General features: G+C 46.1%; 1 protein-coding gene across 3 annotated transcripts in view; it reads right to left on the bottom strand.

Moving 5' to 3' along the window:
* nipal3 (NIPA like domain containing 3) overlaps positions 1 to 13680 on the bottom strand; it is a 67495-nt gene that overhangs the window by 24833 nt on the left and 28982 nt on the right. For 2 of the 3 annotated variants that reach the window (XR_015752186.1, XM_087976964.1), the window contains exons 5-10: positions 13486 to 13631; positions 13097 to 13193; positions 6445 to 6580; positions 5165 to 5253; positions 3835 to 3898; positions 3059 to 3147 (exon numbers count right to left, since the gene is read on the bottom strand). Coding sequence is in view for 2 of the 3 variants with exons in the window: in XM_087976964.1 (XP_087833090.1) it covers positions 3059 to 3147; positions 3835 to 3898; positions 5165 to 5253; positions 6445 to 6580; positions 13097 to 13193; positions 13486 to 13631 (621 nt within the window). In the remaining variant the exon portion in view is untranslated. The remainder of the gene's footprint in view (positions 1 to 3058; positions 3148 to 3834; positions 3899 to 5164; positions 5254 to 6444; positions 6581 to 13096; positions 13194 to 13485; positions 13632 to 13680) is intronic. The other variant, XM_043717986.2, reaches the window with a different exon arrangement.

The raw sequence follows: 13680 nt of genomic DNA, 5'->3' as shown, positions 1-13680 counted from the left end.
AGGAGATGAGTGACAGTAATAGGGTGGTGGTTATGGGGGACTTTAACTTTCCTGATATTGATTGGGAAAGCTATAGCTCAAGTTCGTTAGATGGGTCAGTGTTTGTTCAATGTGTGCAGGAGAGTTTCCTGACACAATATGTAGACAGGCCAACAAGAGGTGAGGCCATACTGGATTTGGTTCTGGGTAACGAACCAGGCCAGGTGTTAGAATTAGAGGTAGGTGAGCACTTTGGGGATAGTGACCATAATTCGGTGATTTTTACTCTCGTGATGGAGAGGGATAAGTGTGTACTACAGGGCAAGAGTTATAGCTGGGGTCAGGGAAATTATGATGCGGTGAGGCATGACTTAGGATGTGTGGCTTGGAAAAGTAGACTCCAAGGCAAGAGTGTAAATGATATGTGGAGCTTGTTCAAGGAGCAACTATTGAGTGTCCTTGATAATTATGTACCTGTCAGGCAGGGAGGAAAGGGTCGTGCGAGGGAGCCGTGGTTTAATAAGGAATTGGAATCCCTTGTTAAATGGAAGAGGGCGGCCTATCTCAAGATGAGACGTGAAGGTTCAATTGGGGCGATTGAGAGTTATAGGGTAGCCAGGAAGGACCTGAAGAGAGAGCTAAGAGCAGCAAGGAGGGGACATGAAAGGTCCTTAGTCGGTAGGATTAGGGAAAACCCTAAGGCTTTCTATAGGTATGTTAGGAATAAAAGAATGACTAGGGTAGGAATAGGTCCAGTCAAGGATAGTAGTGGGAAGTTGCGTGTGGAGGCGGAAGAGATTGGGGAGACACTGAATGAATACTTTTCCTCAGTATTTACTCAGGAACAGGGCATTGTCGTCGATGTGAATACTGAGTCACAAATAAGTAGAATGGATGGCTTTGAGGTATGTAGAGAAGAGGTGTTGGAAATCCTGGAAAAGGTGAAAATAGATAAGTCCCCTGGGCCTGATGGCATTTATCCTAGGATTCTCTGGGAAGCAAGGGAGGAGATTGCAGAGCCATTGGCCTTGATTTTTATGTCCTCTTTGTCTACAGGAGTAGTGCCAGAAGACTGGAGGATAGCAAATGTGGTTCCCTTGTTCAAAAAGGGGAGTAGGGATAACCCTAGTAACTATAGGCCGGTGAGTCTCACTTCTGTTGTGGGCAAAGTCTTAGAGAGAATTGTAAGGGATAGGATTTATGCACATCTGGATAGGAATAATGTGATCAAGGATAGTCAGCATGGTTTTGTGAAGGGCAGGTCGTGCCTCACAAACCTTATTGAATTCTTTGAAAAGGTGACGAAGGAGGTTGATGAGGGGAAAGCGGTAGATGTGGTATATATGGATTTTAGTAAGGCGTTTGATAAGGTTCCCCATGGTAGGCTACTGCAGAAAATACGGAGATATGGCATTGAGGGTGAGTTGGAGGTTTGGATTAGGAATTGGCTGGATGGAAGAAGACAGAGGGTAGTAGTTGATGGCAAAGTTTCTTCATGGAGTGCCGTCACTAGCGGTGTTCCGCAAGGATCTGTTTTGGGACCATTGCTGTTTGTCATTTTTATAAATGACCTGGAAGAGGGGTTAGAAGGTTGGGTGAGCAAGTTTGCGGATGATACGAAAGTCGGAGGAGTTGTTGACAGTGAGGAAGGATGTGGCAGGTTACAGCAGGATATAGAGAAGCTGCAGAGCTGGGCAGAAAGGTGGCAAATGGAATTCAATGTAGCTAAATGTGAGGTGATTCACTTTGGGAAGAATAACAAAAAGATGGGGTACTGGGCTAATGGTCGGATACTTGGTAGTGTGGATGAGCAGAGGGATCTTGGTGTCCATGTACACAGATCTCTGAAAGTTGCCACCCAGGTAAATAGTGCGGTGAGGAAGGCATATGGCGTACTGGCTTTTATTGGTAGAGGAATTGAGTTCCGGAGTCCTGAGGTCATGATGCAGTTGTATAAAACTCTGGTGCGGCCGCATCTGGAATATTGTGTGCAGTTTTGGTCGCCATACTATAGGAAGGATGTGGAGGCACTGGAACGGGTGCAGAGGAGGTTTACCAGGATGTTGCCTGGTATGGAAGGAAGATCGTATGAGGATAGACTGAGACACTTGGGGCTGTTTTCATTAGAGAAAAGAAGGTTTAGGGGTGACTTGATTGAGGTGTACAAGATGATTAGGGGGTTAGATAGGGTTGACAGTGTGAACCTTTTCCCGCGTATGGAGTCGGGTATTACAAGGGGGCATAGCTTTAAATTAAGGGGGGGTAGATATAGGACTGAAGTTAGGGGTAGGTTCTTCACTCAGCGAGTCCTAAGTTCATGGAATGCCCTGCCAGCAGCAGTGGTGGACTCTCCCTCTTTATGGGCATTTAAGCGGGCATTGGATAGGTATATGGAGGATAGTGGGTTAGTATAGGTTAGGTGGGCTTGGATCGGCGCAACATCGAGGGCCAAAGGGCCTGTACTGCGCTGTATTCTTCTATGTTCTATGTTCTATGCCCTGTCCCCATAGCTCTGCATTTACCATGGCTAATCCACCTAGTCTGCACTACATGACAATTTAGCATTACCAATTCACCTAGCCAGCATATTTTTGCTCTGTGGGAGGAAACAAGAGCACCCATGCAGGAACATGTGAACTCTACACAAATAGTCGCCTAAGGCTGGAATGATTAGGTTAGATTAGATTAGATCCCCTACAGTATGGAAACAGGCCCTTCGGCACAACAAGTCCACACCGACCCTCCAAAGAGTAACCCACCCAGACCAATTTCCCTCTGACTAATGCACCTAACACTATGGGCAATTTAGCTGGCCAATCTACCTGACATGCACATCTTTGGACTGTGGGAGGAAACCGGAGCACCCGGAGGAAACCTACGCAGACACGGGGAGAATGTGCAAACACCACACAGACAGTCGCTGGAATCGAACCTGGATCCTTGATGTTGAGAGACAGCAGTGCTTACCATTAAGCCATTGTGCCATACCATTTCTCATGAATTTGCATTTACTTCCTCTTTCCTCAGCTTCTTGGTCATTTTTTGCTGGGTAATAAATTGCTCTCAATCGTAAACTTACCACATTTTCTGGCATCCTTACTTTCTTTGATCACTTTCGAACTTAATGCGAACTTCTCCCATATTTTGGTCACTACTTCCAAAAGGATCCTTTAAAACACAGTTAATTTAGCCCTTTTTCATTGCTTAACACTGATTTTAAAATAGCCAAACCCCAAGTTAGCTTCTCAATGTACTGTTCCAGAAACTCATTCTCCTACACACACTAGGAACGTTTCCTTCACATCATTACTGTAAATAGGTTTACCATGTCTAGACATAACTTGAAGTCAACTAGGAGAAAGTGAGGATTGCAAATGCTGGAGATCAGAGTAGAGTGTGGCGCAGGAAAAGCACAGCAAATTGAAGTCACATATTGGAGCCTTATAACATTACATGTATCTCATTTTCTCACCTTCGTTACTACTAGTTCGATGATCTATGTCTCCTCTTTAGAGAAAGGTTTCTGTTGATGCCACTGTCAAATTAGCTTGTGTGTTAGCTTAAAAAGAGAGTTTAAATTTGCTTACCACACCCCATTCAACTACGCACATACTATCTCAAACCTCCTTAGACTGCCCGTGTATCTTAGCTCTCACAGCCTAATACACCCGGTGTTACTGGCACCTTCACCTGCACAAGGTATGGCTTGGGTCTTTGTCAAAGGGAGAGCAGCAAGCAGAAACACATCCTTACTTGATCAGAAAAATGAAGCACGTGTTTGCCTTCACAGCCACACATTAATGCCTCAACATTATGCTGAAGATGACTTGAACATGTGATTCAGCATGAACCTACCCAAAAATGAACATGCAGATGTGAAGAGCATCGGCACCTTTGAACTCCAAATAAAATGTGGCCCCTAGAAAGAAAAACAAGTTAATCAAAATGGTGCAGACAGCATGTCCCTTGAAAATTCACACCCCATGTTCCCTCTTAGTCCAACAATCCTCCCTCTCCCCATCACATTCCTCCTCTCCAAAGATCACACCCATCCAGGCCCAGCTCCCCCAAAAGTGACAATCCATTTGACCACGTCCCTCCTCCTGGCCTTCCACAATTGTCCCCTCTCACAATCTAACCAACTGCATTACTGCCCCTTCCTACAACTCTGTAACTATCACTGCCGTAGAGATTTGAATTTCCTCAATAGATGGTGAAAGCATAGGCTCAATGTTTTTGAGAGTATTGCTCCTGAGATGTATCTTAAATAGTGACAACCTAATTTTGAAACAGTGCTCACCACCCCTCACCAACACCCCCACCCGCCTCCCACACAAGAATAACATCCTCTTCATATCAGGATCAAGTATGTTTCACTCATGTCATGTCTGTCTCTTTTAAACTAAAGCAGATAGAAGCTTGGCCTGGTGGACCATTCCTCGCAAGACAACCCTTCTATTCCATGCATAGTCTTGTAAACTTACTATATCTTAGAATCATAGAACCCTACAGTGATAAAGAGACCAATATTGTTTGTTCTGATGCTATAGTCCTACCAGACCATAGGCGCTGCTCTCTCATTAGAGAGAGAAGTGACTGGTGGTGATTTAACCTGAGCCACCAGACCTCAGGCGAGGGAAGAAGTTGAGAAGGAGTGTCCATCACGGTAACCTCAAACCAGTGATGGGAACTGAACCCACGCTGTTGGCATCATACTGCTCTGTATGATGCCAACAATCCAGCCAACTGAGCTGAACAGATATTGTACACAGAGCTCCTGATAAGGTTGCACCAAGGTTCCATATAACTGATGCAAAACACCATTACTTTTGAACTGAATTCGCCTCATAATAAAGTATAACATACCATTAGCTTTCCTAATTACTTGCTGCAACTGTACACTAAACATGTGATTCATGCACTAGGACACTCAAAGTCAGACAAATGTTAGAGATGGAAGCATGTTAGAAGATCTTGCAGCACTAGATATCACACCCAGGTTGAAGGCACTTATTCTTTGTTCTAATTCACATTTAACTGATTTAAGGAAGAACACTTGAGTCAATACCTTGGGAACAGACTCCTCACCAACTTCTGGAGATTAATATGCTGCAATCATACACACAGACACCGCATTATCGAGTTCCATTCAATCAAATACTGAAAGGCCAGCACCAATACTCACCAGCGATTACAGCAATTGTTGTGGATAGAATATAGCTGAGGCTAGCAATCTGGGATGCATCGTATAACTCAGAGACCTCTCGCAGAAACCTTCAGATGACATAAAGACCAATTTCAGTCCCATTTTACAACACTAAACACTGATATCCTGACACTGAATACCCCATTTTACCCAGACCATAAGCTGTCTGAAGGTACAGAGGGTCAGAGTCCTACCGTCCAGAATGTTCAGAATAGATATTCATATTTAAGGACAAACAGGACAAAAACTGGCAGATTTAGGTCTATTTGGACATTGTCTGATTTGAGAAGGGTTACGATGTGATATCTTGGAGCCAATATTTTATCGTGAGCTGTCAGCCAACTGCCATTTTTCTGGAAATGAAGTAACTTAGGAGAAGCAGCTAAGCAAATTTCAAGGAGTGATGGGGTTGATTGCTTTAATTAATGGGAAAGCCGAGCTTTGAACCATTTGCTCATTATTGCCTAGCAACCCCCGGGACACACTGCTTCACAGCCCAAAAGGTCAGAAGCGACTCACTGTCCCACTCAGTTGACTGCTCAGTGTTCGCCGTGGTTTACTTGGTATCACTCTTACCTCCAAGTCACAAAGTTGCTCCAGGGAATGAGTACAAACCTCAAGGTTGACACTTCAGTGTAGTATTGTACTGTCAGAGAGATCAAGTTTCAGAGGCCTATCTGCCTCCTTGTGTGAATGCAGAAGATCCCTTGGCACCAGTTCAACGAATAGGTGAGTTACCCTAGCCAATATTTTCCCTCAGTCAACTTCACAAAAACATCTAATCACACTGAAGTTTGAGAATTGTTGGATGCAATTTTCCAACGGTACCAAAGTGCTTCACTGTCTGTAAAGTCTCAAAATAAAGGAATTTAAGAATGAAATGATGAAGAATTTCTTCTCTGAGGGTTGAGACTTTGGAATTCCATGCAACAGTTGTGGGGGTAAAGGAGTCAAGGGTTATAGGGTAAGAGCAGGAAAGTGGATATAAGGAATGTCAAATCAATGATGATCCTGTTGAACGGTAGAGCAGCCTCAAGGGGCCAAATGGCTAATCCTGATCCTATTTCTTATGGTCCAAGTGCATGGAGACAACAGTTGTTCATGAAAAGTGTAATTATTTTATATTCAATTGTGGTAAAAATTTGTGACTCAGCTCTGAGGAACTGAATCATAGGGAAGTGTTCAGTGCCCAAGAAAGCAAATGCAAATGGCAAATAATAAATGGTAAATGATCGAAAAAAGTGAAAACACTGACTCACGCTGCTTGATAAATTGCTGCTGCAATCATACACACAAGCATCACATAGAATATAGGATAAACTAGCTGCACGTTCCCCTGGATCGACAGAATGATCATTCCTGACACGCCCTTTGCTGCAACAACAGTCACTGATCCTGGAGGAGCAAACGACACAATATCAATGAGAATAAGAACTCACAATAGTTACACAGCTAGTTATCCTTTTCCTGCTGAAATTAACAAGGAATCAATCTTTCCCAGCTTAAATATTCATATCAACATGTGCACATATCATCTTTGACCTTTGGAGCAGGTGGGACTTCAATGCAGGCTTCCTAGCTCAGACGTTGGGACACGACCACAGGATCACAAGAGCCCTTATACTGTGCAGCCAAGATATTTTCCTAATCAAACTGTTCAGAGGTTATTTTACACATCTATGAAGCAGATGGGTCTGGAAACCAGGCTGCCTGGCTCAGAAGTATTACCATTGTGTCACAAGAGTCCATTACACAGCTACATTCTGGCAGTGTCACTACATAGGCATTTTCTTATCATAAAACAAAGAACAATGGACGCTGGGGATCTAAAACAAAAAAGAAACAGCTGGAGAAACTCAGAAGGTCTAGCAGTATCTGTAGAAAGCAAGCAGAGTTAATATTTTTGTGTCCAGTGATTTCTCTGATGAAAAGTCACCAGACTTGAATTATTAACTTTGCTTTCTTCCCACAAATGGTGCCAGACCTGCTGAATTTCACCAGCTATTTCCATTTTATTAACCTGTTCGGCGATACTATTAATCATCACCGTGTGGACGGCACGGTGGCCCAGTGGTTAGCACTGCTGCCTCACAGCGCCTGTAGACCCGGGTTCAATTCCCGACTCAGGCGACTGACTGTGTGGAGTTTGCACATTCTCCCCGTGTCTGCGTGGGTTTCCTCCGGGTGCTCCGGTTTCCTCCCACAGTCCAAAGATGTGCGGGTCAGGTGAATTGGCCATGCTAAATTGCCCGTAGTGTTAGGTTAAACGGGTAAAGGTAGGGGTATGGGTGGGTTGCGCTTCGGCGGGTCGGTGTGGACTTGTTGGGCCGAAGGGCCTGTTTCCACACTGTAAGTAATCTAATCTAAAAAAGTAATCTAATCTAATCTAATCTAATCTTTTTAGCAGTTGAGACATGAACGCAGGTCTGATGGCTCAGAGGCAGGGGCACTACTATCACACACAAGAGCCCATTACATAACTAAATGTTAGTTGTTTAATTGCATGCAAGTGGTGGACTTTAACTAAGGATTCACTTGTGGTCAGAGGTATAAACAAACAGTGAAACTAAAATGACTAGGCGAGGAGATGCATGCTTTTAGATTAGATTGCCTACAGTGAGGAAACGGGCCCTTCGGCCCAACAAGTGTACAATTACCCTCCGAAGAGTAACCCAACCATACCCATTTCCCTCTAACTAATGGGCAATTTAGCAAGGCCAATCCACCTAACCTGCACATCTTTGGACTGTGGGAGGAAACCGGGGCACCCAGAGGAAACCCACGCAGACATAGAGAAAATGTGTAAAACTCCAATAACTTTCCCAATATTGATTGGAACCTCCTTTGAGCAGAAGATTTGAATGGAGCTGTTTTTGTAAGGTGTGTTCAGGAGGGTTTCCTAACTCAGGTCGACGAGGGAAGAGGCCATTCTAGACTTGGTGCTCGGAAACAAGCCGGGGCAGGTATCAGATCTTGTGGTGGGAGAGCATTTTGGTGATAGTGACCACAACCGCCTCACATTCGACATAGCTATGGAGAAGGAGAGGATTAGGCAAAATGGGAGGATATTTAATTGGGGAAGAGGAAACTATGATGCAATTTAATATGAGTTAGGAAGCATGGATTGGGAGCAATTGTTCCATGGTAAAGGCACTATAGACATGTGGAGACTGTTTAAGGAACAGTTGTTGCAAGTGATGAATAAATAAGTCCCTCTGAGACAGGCAAGAAGTGGTAAGATAAAGGAACCTTGGATGACGAGAGCAGTGGAGCTTCTCGTCAAAAGGAAGAAGGTAGTTTAAATAAGGTGGAGGAAGCTAGGGTCAAGCTCAGCTCTACAGGATTACAGGCAGGCGAGGAAGGAGCTTAAAAATGGTCTGAGGATAGCCAGGAGGGAGCACGTGAAAAGGCTTGGCAGAATGGATTAGGGAGAACACAAACGCATTTTATACTTACGTGAGGAATAAGAGAATGGTCAAAGAAAGAGTAGGGCCGATCAGGGATAGCATAGGGAACTTGTGTGTGGAGTCTAAGGAGGTAGTTTGAGTTTTTTGCTTCTGTCTTTACGAAAGAAACGAACTTTGTAGTGAATAAAACCTTTGAAGAGCAGGTGTACATGCTGAAATGGATAGAGATAGAGGAAGCTGATGTGCTGAAAATTTTGTCAAACATTAAGATTGACAAGTCGCCAGGCCCGGACCAGATTTGTCCTTGGCTGCTTTGGGAAACGAGAAATGCAATTGCTTCGCCACTTGCGAAGATCTTTTCATCCTCGCTCTCCACTGGAGTCGTACCAGAGGACTTGGAGAGAGGCAAATGCAATTCCTCTCTTCAAGAAAGGAAATAGGGAAATCCCTGGCAATTGCAGACCAGTAAGTCTCACGTCTGTCGTCTGCAAGGTGTTAGAAAGGATTCTGAGGGATAGGATTTATGACCATCTGGAAGAGCATGGCTCGATTAAATGCAGTTAATACGGCTTTGTGAGAGCAGGTCATGCCTCACAAACCTTATCGAGTTCTTTGAGGATGTGACTAGAAAAGTTGATGAGGGTCGAGCTCTGGATGTGGTGTATATGGACTTCAGCAAGGCATTTGATAAGGTTCCCCTTGGTAGGCTCATTCAGAAGGTCAGGAGGAATGGGATTCAGGGGAACATAGCTGTCTGGATACAGAATTGGCTGGCCAACAGAAGACAGCGAGTGGTAGCAGAAGGAAAATATTCTGCCTGGAAGTCTGTGGTGAGTGGTGTTCCACAGGGCTCTGCCCTTGGGCCTCTATTGTTTGTAATTTTTATTCATGACTTGGATGAGGGGATTGAAGGATGAGTCAGCAAGTTTGCAGATGACACAAAGGTTGGAGGTGTCGTTGATAGTATAAAGGGCTGTTGTATGCTGCAGCGGGACATTGATAGGATGCAGAGATGGGCTGAGAGGTGGCAGATGGAGTTCAACCTGGATAAATGTGAGGTGATGCATTTTGGAAGGTCGAATTTGAAAGCTGAGTATAGGATTAAGGATAGGATTCTTGGCAGTGTGGAGGAACAGCGGGATCTTGGTGTGCAGGTACATAGATCCCTTAAAATGGCCACCCAAGTGGACAGGGTTGTTAAGCAAGCATATGGTGTTTTGGCTTTCATTAACAGGGGGATTGAGTTTAAGAGTCGCGATATCTTGTTGCAGCTCTATAAAACCTTGGTTAGACCGCACTCGGAATACTGTGTACAGTTCTGGTCGCCCTAGTATAAGAAAGATGTGCATGCTTCGGAGAGGGTTCAGAGGAGGTTTACCAAGATGCTGCCTGGACTGGAGGGCTTATCTTATGAGGAGAGGTTGACTGAGCTCGGACTTTTTTCATTGGAGAAAAGGAGGAGAAGAGGGGACCTAATTGAAGTATACAAGATAATGAGAGGCATAGATAGTGTCGATATTTCCCAGGGCAGAAATGACTAACACGAGGGGTCATAGTTTTAAGCTGGTTGGAGGAAAGTATCGAGGGGATGTCAGAGGCGGGCTCTTTACACAGAGAGTTGAGAGAGCATGGAATGCGTTGCCAGCAGCAGTTGTGGAGGCAGGGTCATTGGGACATTTAAGAGACTCCTGGACATGCATATGGTCACAGAAATTTGAGGGTGCATACATGAGGATCAGTGGTCGGCACAACATCGTGGGCTGAAGGGCCTGTTCTGTGCTGTACCGTTCTATGTTCCACACAGACAATCATCTGAGGCTGGAATCAAACCTGGGTCCCCGGTGCTGTGAGGCAACAGTGCTAACCACTGAGCCGCCGTGCCGCCCTAATGTGTATTACGGTGGCATGGTGTATTTAATGTGCATTTCTGTAAATAAATTGTGTATAATTATTGGCTCTAGTTTCTACCCTTCACAAACTGGTTCTCTGGTACAGAACACAATTGAGAGGTCGAGTGACAAAGGAGGTTGTAACCCACTGAAGGACCAAGTAACAACTAAATGCAATTCCATTTGCTTCCTTCAGTCTGGCTGTCTCAGTCATACAGTCTGATTGAATGGAGGATACTATTTAGTGATTGATGCTAATGCAGTCACTGAATTTTATTCACACCAGTCACAGTAAACTACAGTGAACTATTTCCTAGTGATAACTTTGCCCTGCTGAACAGAGCCCAGGGATAAGCAGCGAACAGGCTCTGAAGGTCAAGGTTTGAACACACTTTAGGGTAGTCAAGGGTACTAACTGCAAAACCTTAGGTGCAGACAGGCAAATGCAGCTACTTTGCAGCCGTGTGATCGGGCCCAGTGCACAAGGATGATATGCCACACTGACCAGCTTCACAATGACAGAGACCAAAAGGATTTGCCTTGCAGCAAGTAACATGCCTCCCAACTCCCCAGATCATTAGACAGCACCTACCAAACCCACAACCACTACTATCTAGAAAGACTATAGCAGAAGGTACATAGGAATGAATATCACCAACTGCACAGTTCTCTCCAAATGTTTCCGCATCTTGACTGGGAAATATATTCCCGTTCCTTTACTGTCACTGGGTCAAAATTGTGGAACTAACCCCCCAACAGCATTGGGGGTTTACCTTCTGCACATGGACTGCAGTGGCTTATCACCACCTTCTGAAGGACAACTAGAGACAAGTAATAAATAGGAGAAAGTGAGGTCTGCAGATGCTGGAGATCAAAGTTGAAACTTTATTGCTGGAACAGCACAGCAGGTCAGGCAGCATCCAGGGAACAGGAGATTCGACGTTTCGGGCACAGGCCCTTCTTCAGGAATGAGCAGAGAGTGTTCAGCAGGAGAAGATAAAAGGTAGGGAGGAGGGGAGTTGGAAATGTGATAGGTGGAAAGAGGTCAAGGTGAGGGTGATAGGTCGGAGTAGGATGGAGGCGGAGAGGTCAAGAAGAAGACTGCAGGTCAGGAAGGCGGTGCCGGGCTGGAGGGATCCGGCTGAGACAAGGTGGGGGGAGGGGGGGATGAAGAAACTGGTGAAGTCCAAGTTCATCCCCTGCGGTTGGAGGGTTCCCAGTCGGAAGATAAGACGCTCCTCCTCCGACCGTCGGGTTGTTGTGGTTTGGCGGTGGATGAGTCCAATGACCTGCATATCCTCGGTGGAGTGGGAGGGGGAGTTGAAATGCTGTGCCACAGGTTGGTTGGGTTGGTTCGTCCGGGTGGCCCAGAGGTGCTCTCTGAATCGCTCCGCAAGTAGGCGGCCTGTCTCCCCAATATAGAGGAGGCCACACCGGCTGCAGCGGATGCAGTAGATGATGTGGGTGGAGGTGCAGGTGAATCTGTGGCGGATATGGAAGTTTCCCTTGGGGCCTTGGAGAGAAGTGAGGGGGGAGGTGTGGGCGCAAGTGTTGCACCTCCTGCGGTTGCAAGGGAAGGTGCCGGGAGTGGTGGTTGGGTCGGTGGGGGGTGTGGATCTGACAAGGGAGTCGCGGAGGGAGTGGTCTCTATGGAGTGGTCTCAGCTTTCCGTAGAGACCACTCCCTCCGCGACTCCCTTGTCAGATCCACACCCCCCACCGACCCAACCACCACTCCCGGCACCTTCCCTTGCAACCGCAGGAGGTGCAACACTTGCGCCCACACCTCCCCCCTCACTTCTCTCCAAGGCCCCAAAGGAAACTTCCATATCCGCCACAGATTCACCTGCACCTCCACCCACATCATCTACTGCATCCGCTGCAGCCGGTGTGGCCTCCTCTATATTGGGGAGACAGGCCGCCTACTTGCGGAGCGATTCAGAGAGCACCTCTGGGCCACCCGGACGAACCAACCCAACCAACCTGTGGCACAGCATTTCAACTCCCCCTCCCACTCCACCGAGGATATGCAGGTCATTGGACTCATCCACCGCCAAACCACAACAACCCGACGGTCGGAGGAGGAGCGTCTTATCTTCCGACTGGGAACCCTCCAACCGCAGGGGATGAACTTGGACTTCACCAGTTTCTTCATCCCCCTTCCCCCCACCTTGTCTCAGCCGGATCCCTCCAGCCCGGCACCGCCTTCCTGACCTGCAGTCTTCTTCTTGACCTCTCCGCCTCCATCCTACTCCGACCTATCACCCTCACCTTGACCTCTTTCCACCTATCACATTTCCAACTCCCCTCCTCCAAGTCCCTCCTCCCTACCTTTTATCTTCTCCTGCTGAACAATCTCTGCTCATTCCTGAAGAAGGGCCTGTGCCCGAAACGTCGAATCTCCTGTTCCCTGGATGCTGCCTGACCTGCTGTGCTGTTCCAGCAATAAAGTTTCAACAAGTAATAAATACTCGTTCAGCCAGCAATACCCACATCACATGAATGAATTCTTTAAAAAAACACTTTCTCGGGCAGATTGAACATTCACTGAGGGAGGAATCCAAGAATAAGCAGGAGAATGGAAGCTGATCCAAGACAGGGGAATTCTGCACTTACCCAGTAGAGCCACCAGCAGCAATATAATCAAAAGGTAGGCCACATTTTGTCTTTTGTAGAAGTACAGGAGGAGACAGAAAATAACGATCACCACAAGCTGAGATAAAGAAAAGAACAGGTCAGTGACGTGAAATTGGAACATTTAAATCAGAATCATTTCTGAAATATTGAGTGTTACCTGTGTTATGAATTGACAAACAAACAAGTATGGCTCCTCAAAGTCAGAAACACCCCCGCACCTCCCAAATCAGTTTCACACAGCGACTTGCTTTTTACCTTCACAACATGCCCCCATTCCAAACCTCTCTCCAACCCTGCCATCCTCCAACCTTTCTTACCTGTCATTCCCTCTGTCACCACCCCTCCTCCAGAGCTATCCTAATCCTTACCAGGTAGAGGAGGAATGGCCATCCTAGAAGATGCAGTTCCAGGTTCCTGCTGGAGAGCTGCTCATGAGTATTTGGTCCAAATGTGACCAGCAGATAGATTCCTATCACAGTCAAAGCGCAGCCAAGGAATGACAGTACGTAACGCCCTGCAACAAAAGGGAAAACAATAGGCAATGAGCTGCAATCCTTGCCTGG

The sequence above is a fragment of the Chiloscyllium plagiosum genome, unplaced genomic scaffold, assembly GCF_037043375.1.
Source record: "Chiloscyllium plagiosum isolate Xiang-an unplaced genomic scaffold, Cpla_swu_hap1 HiC_scaffold_30, whole genome shotgun sequence".
Taxonomy (NCBI): Eukaryota; Metazoa; Chordata; class Chondrichthyes; order Orectolobiformes; family Hemiscylliidae; genus Chiloscyllium; species Chiloscyllium plagiosum.
This window is presented reverse-complemented; position numbering and strand designations above follow the sequence as displayed.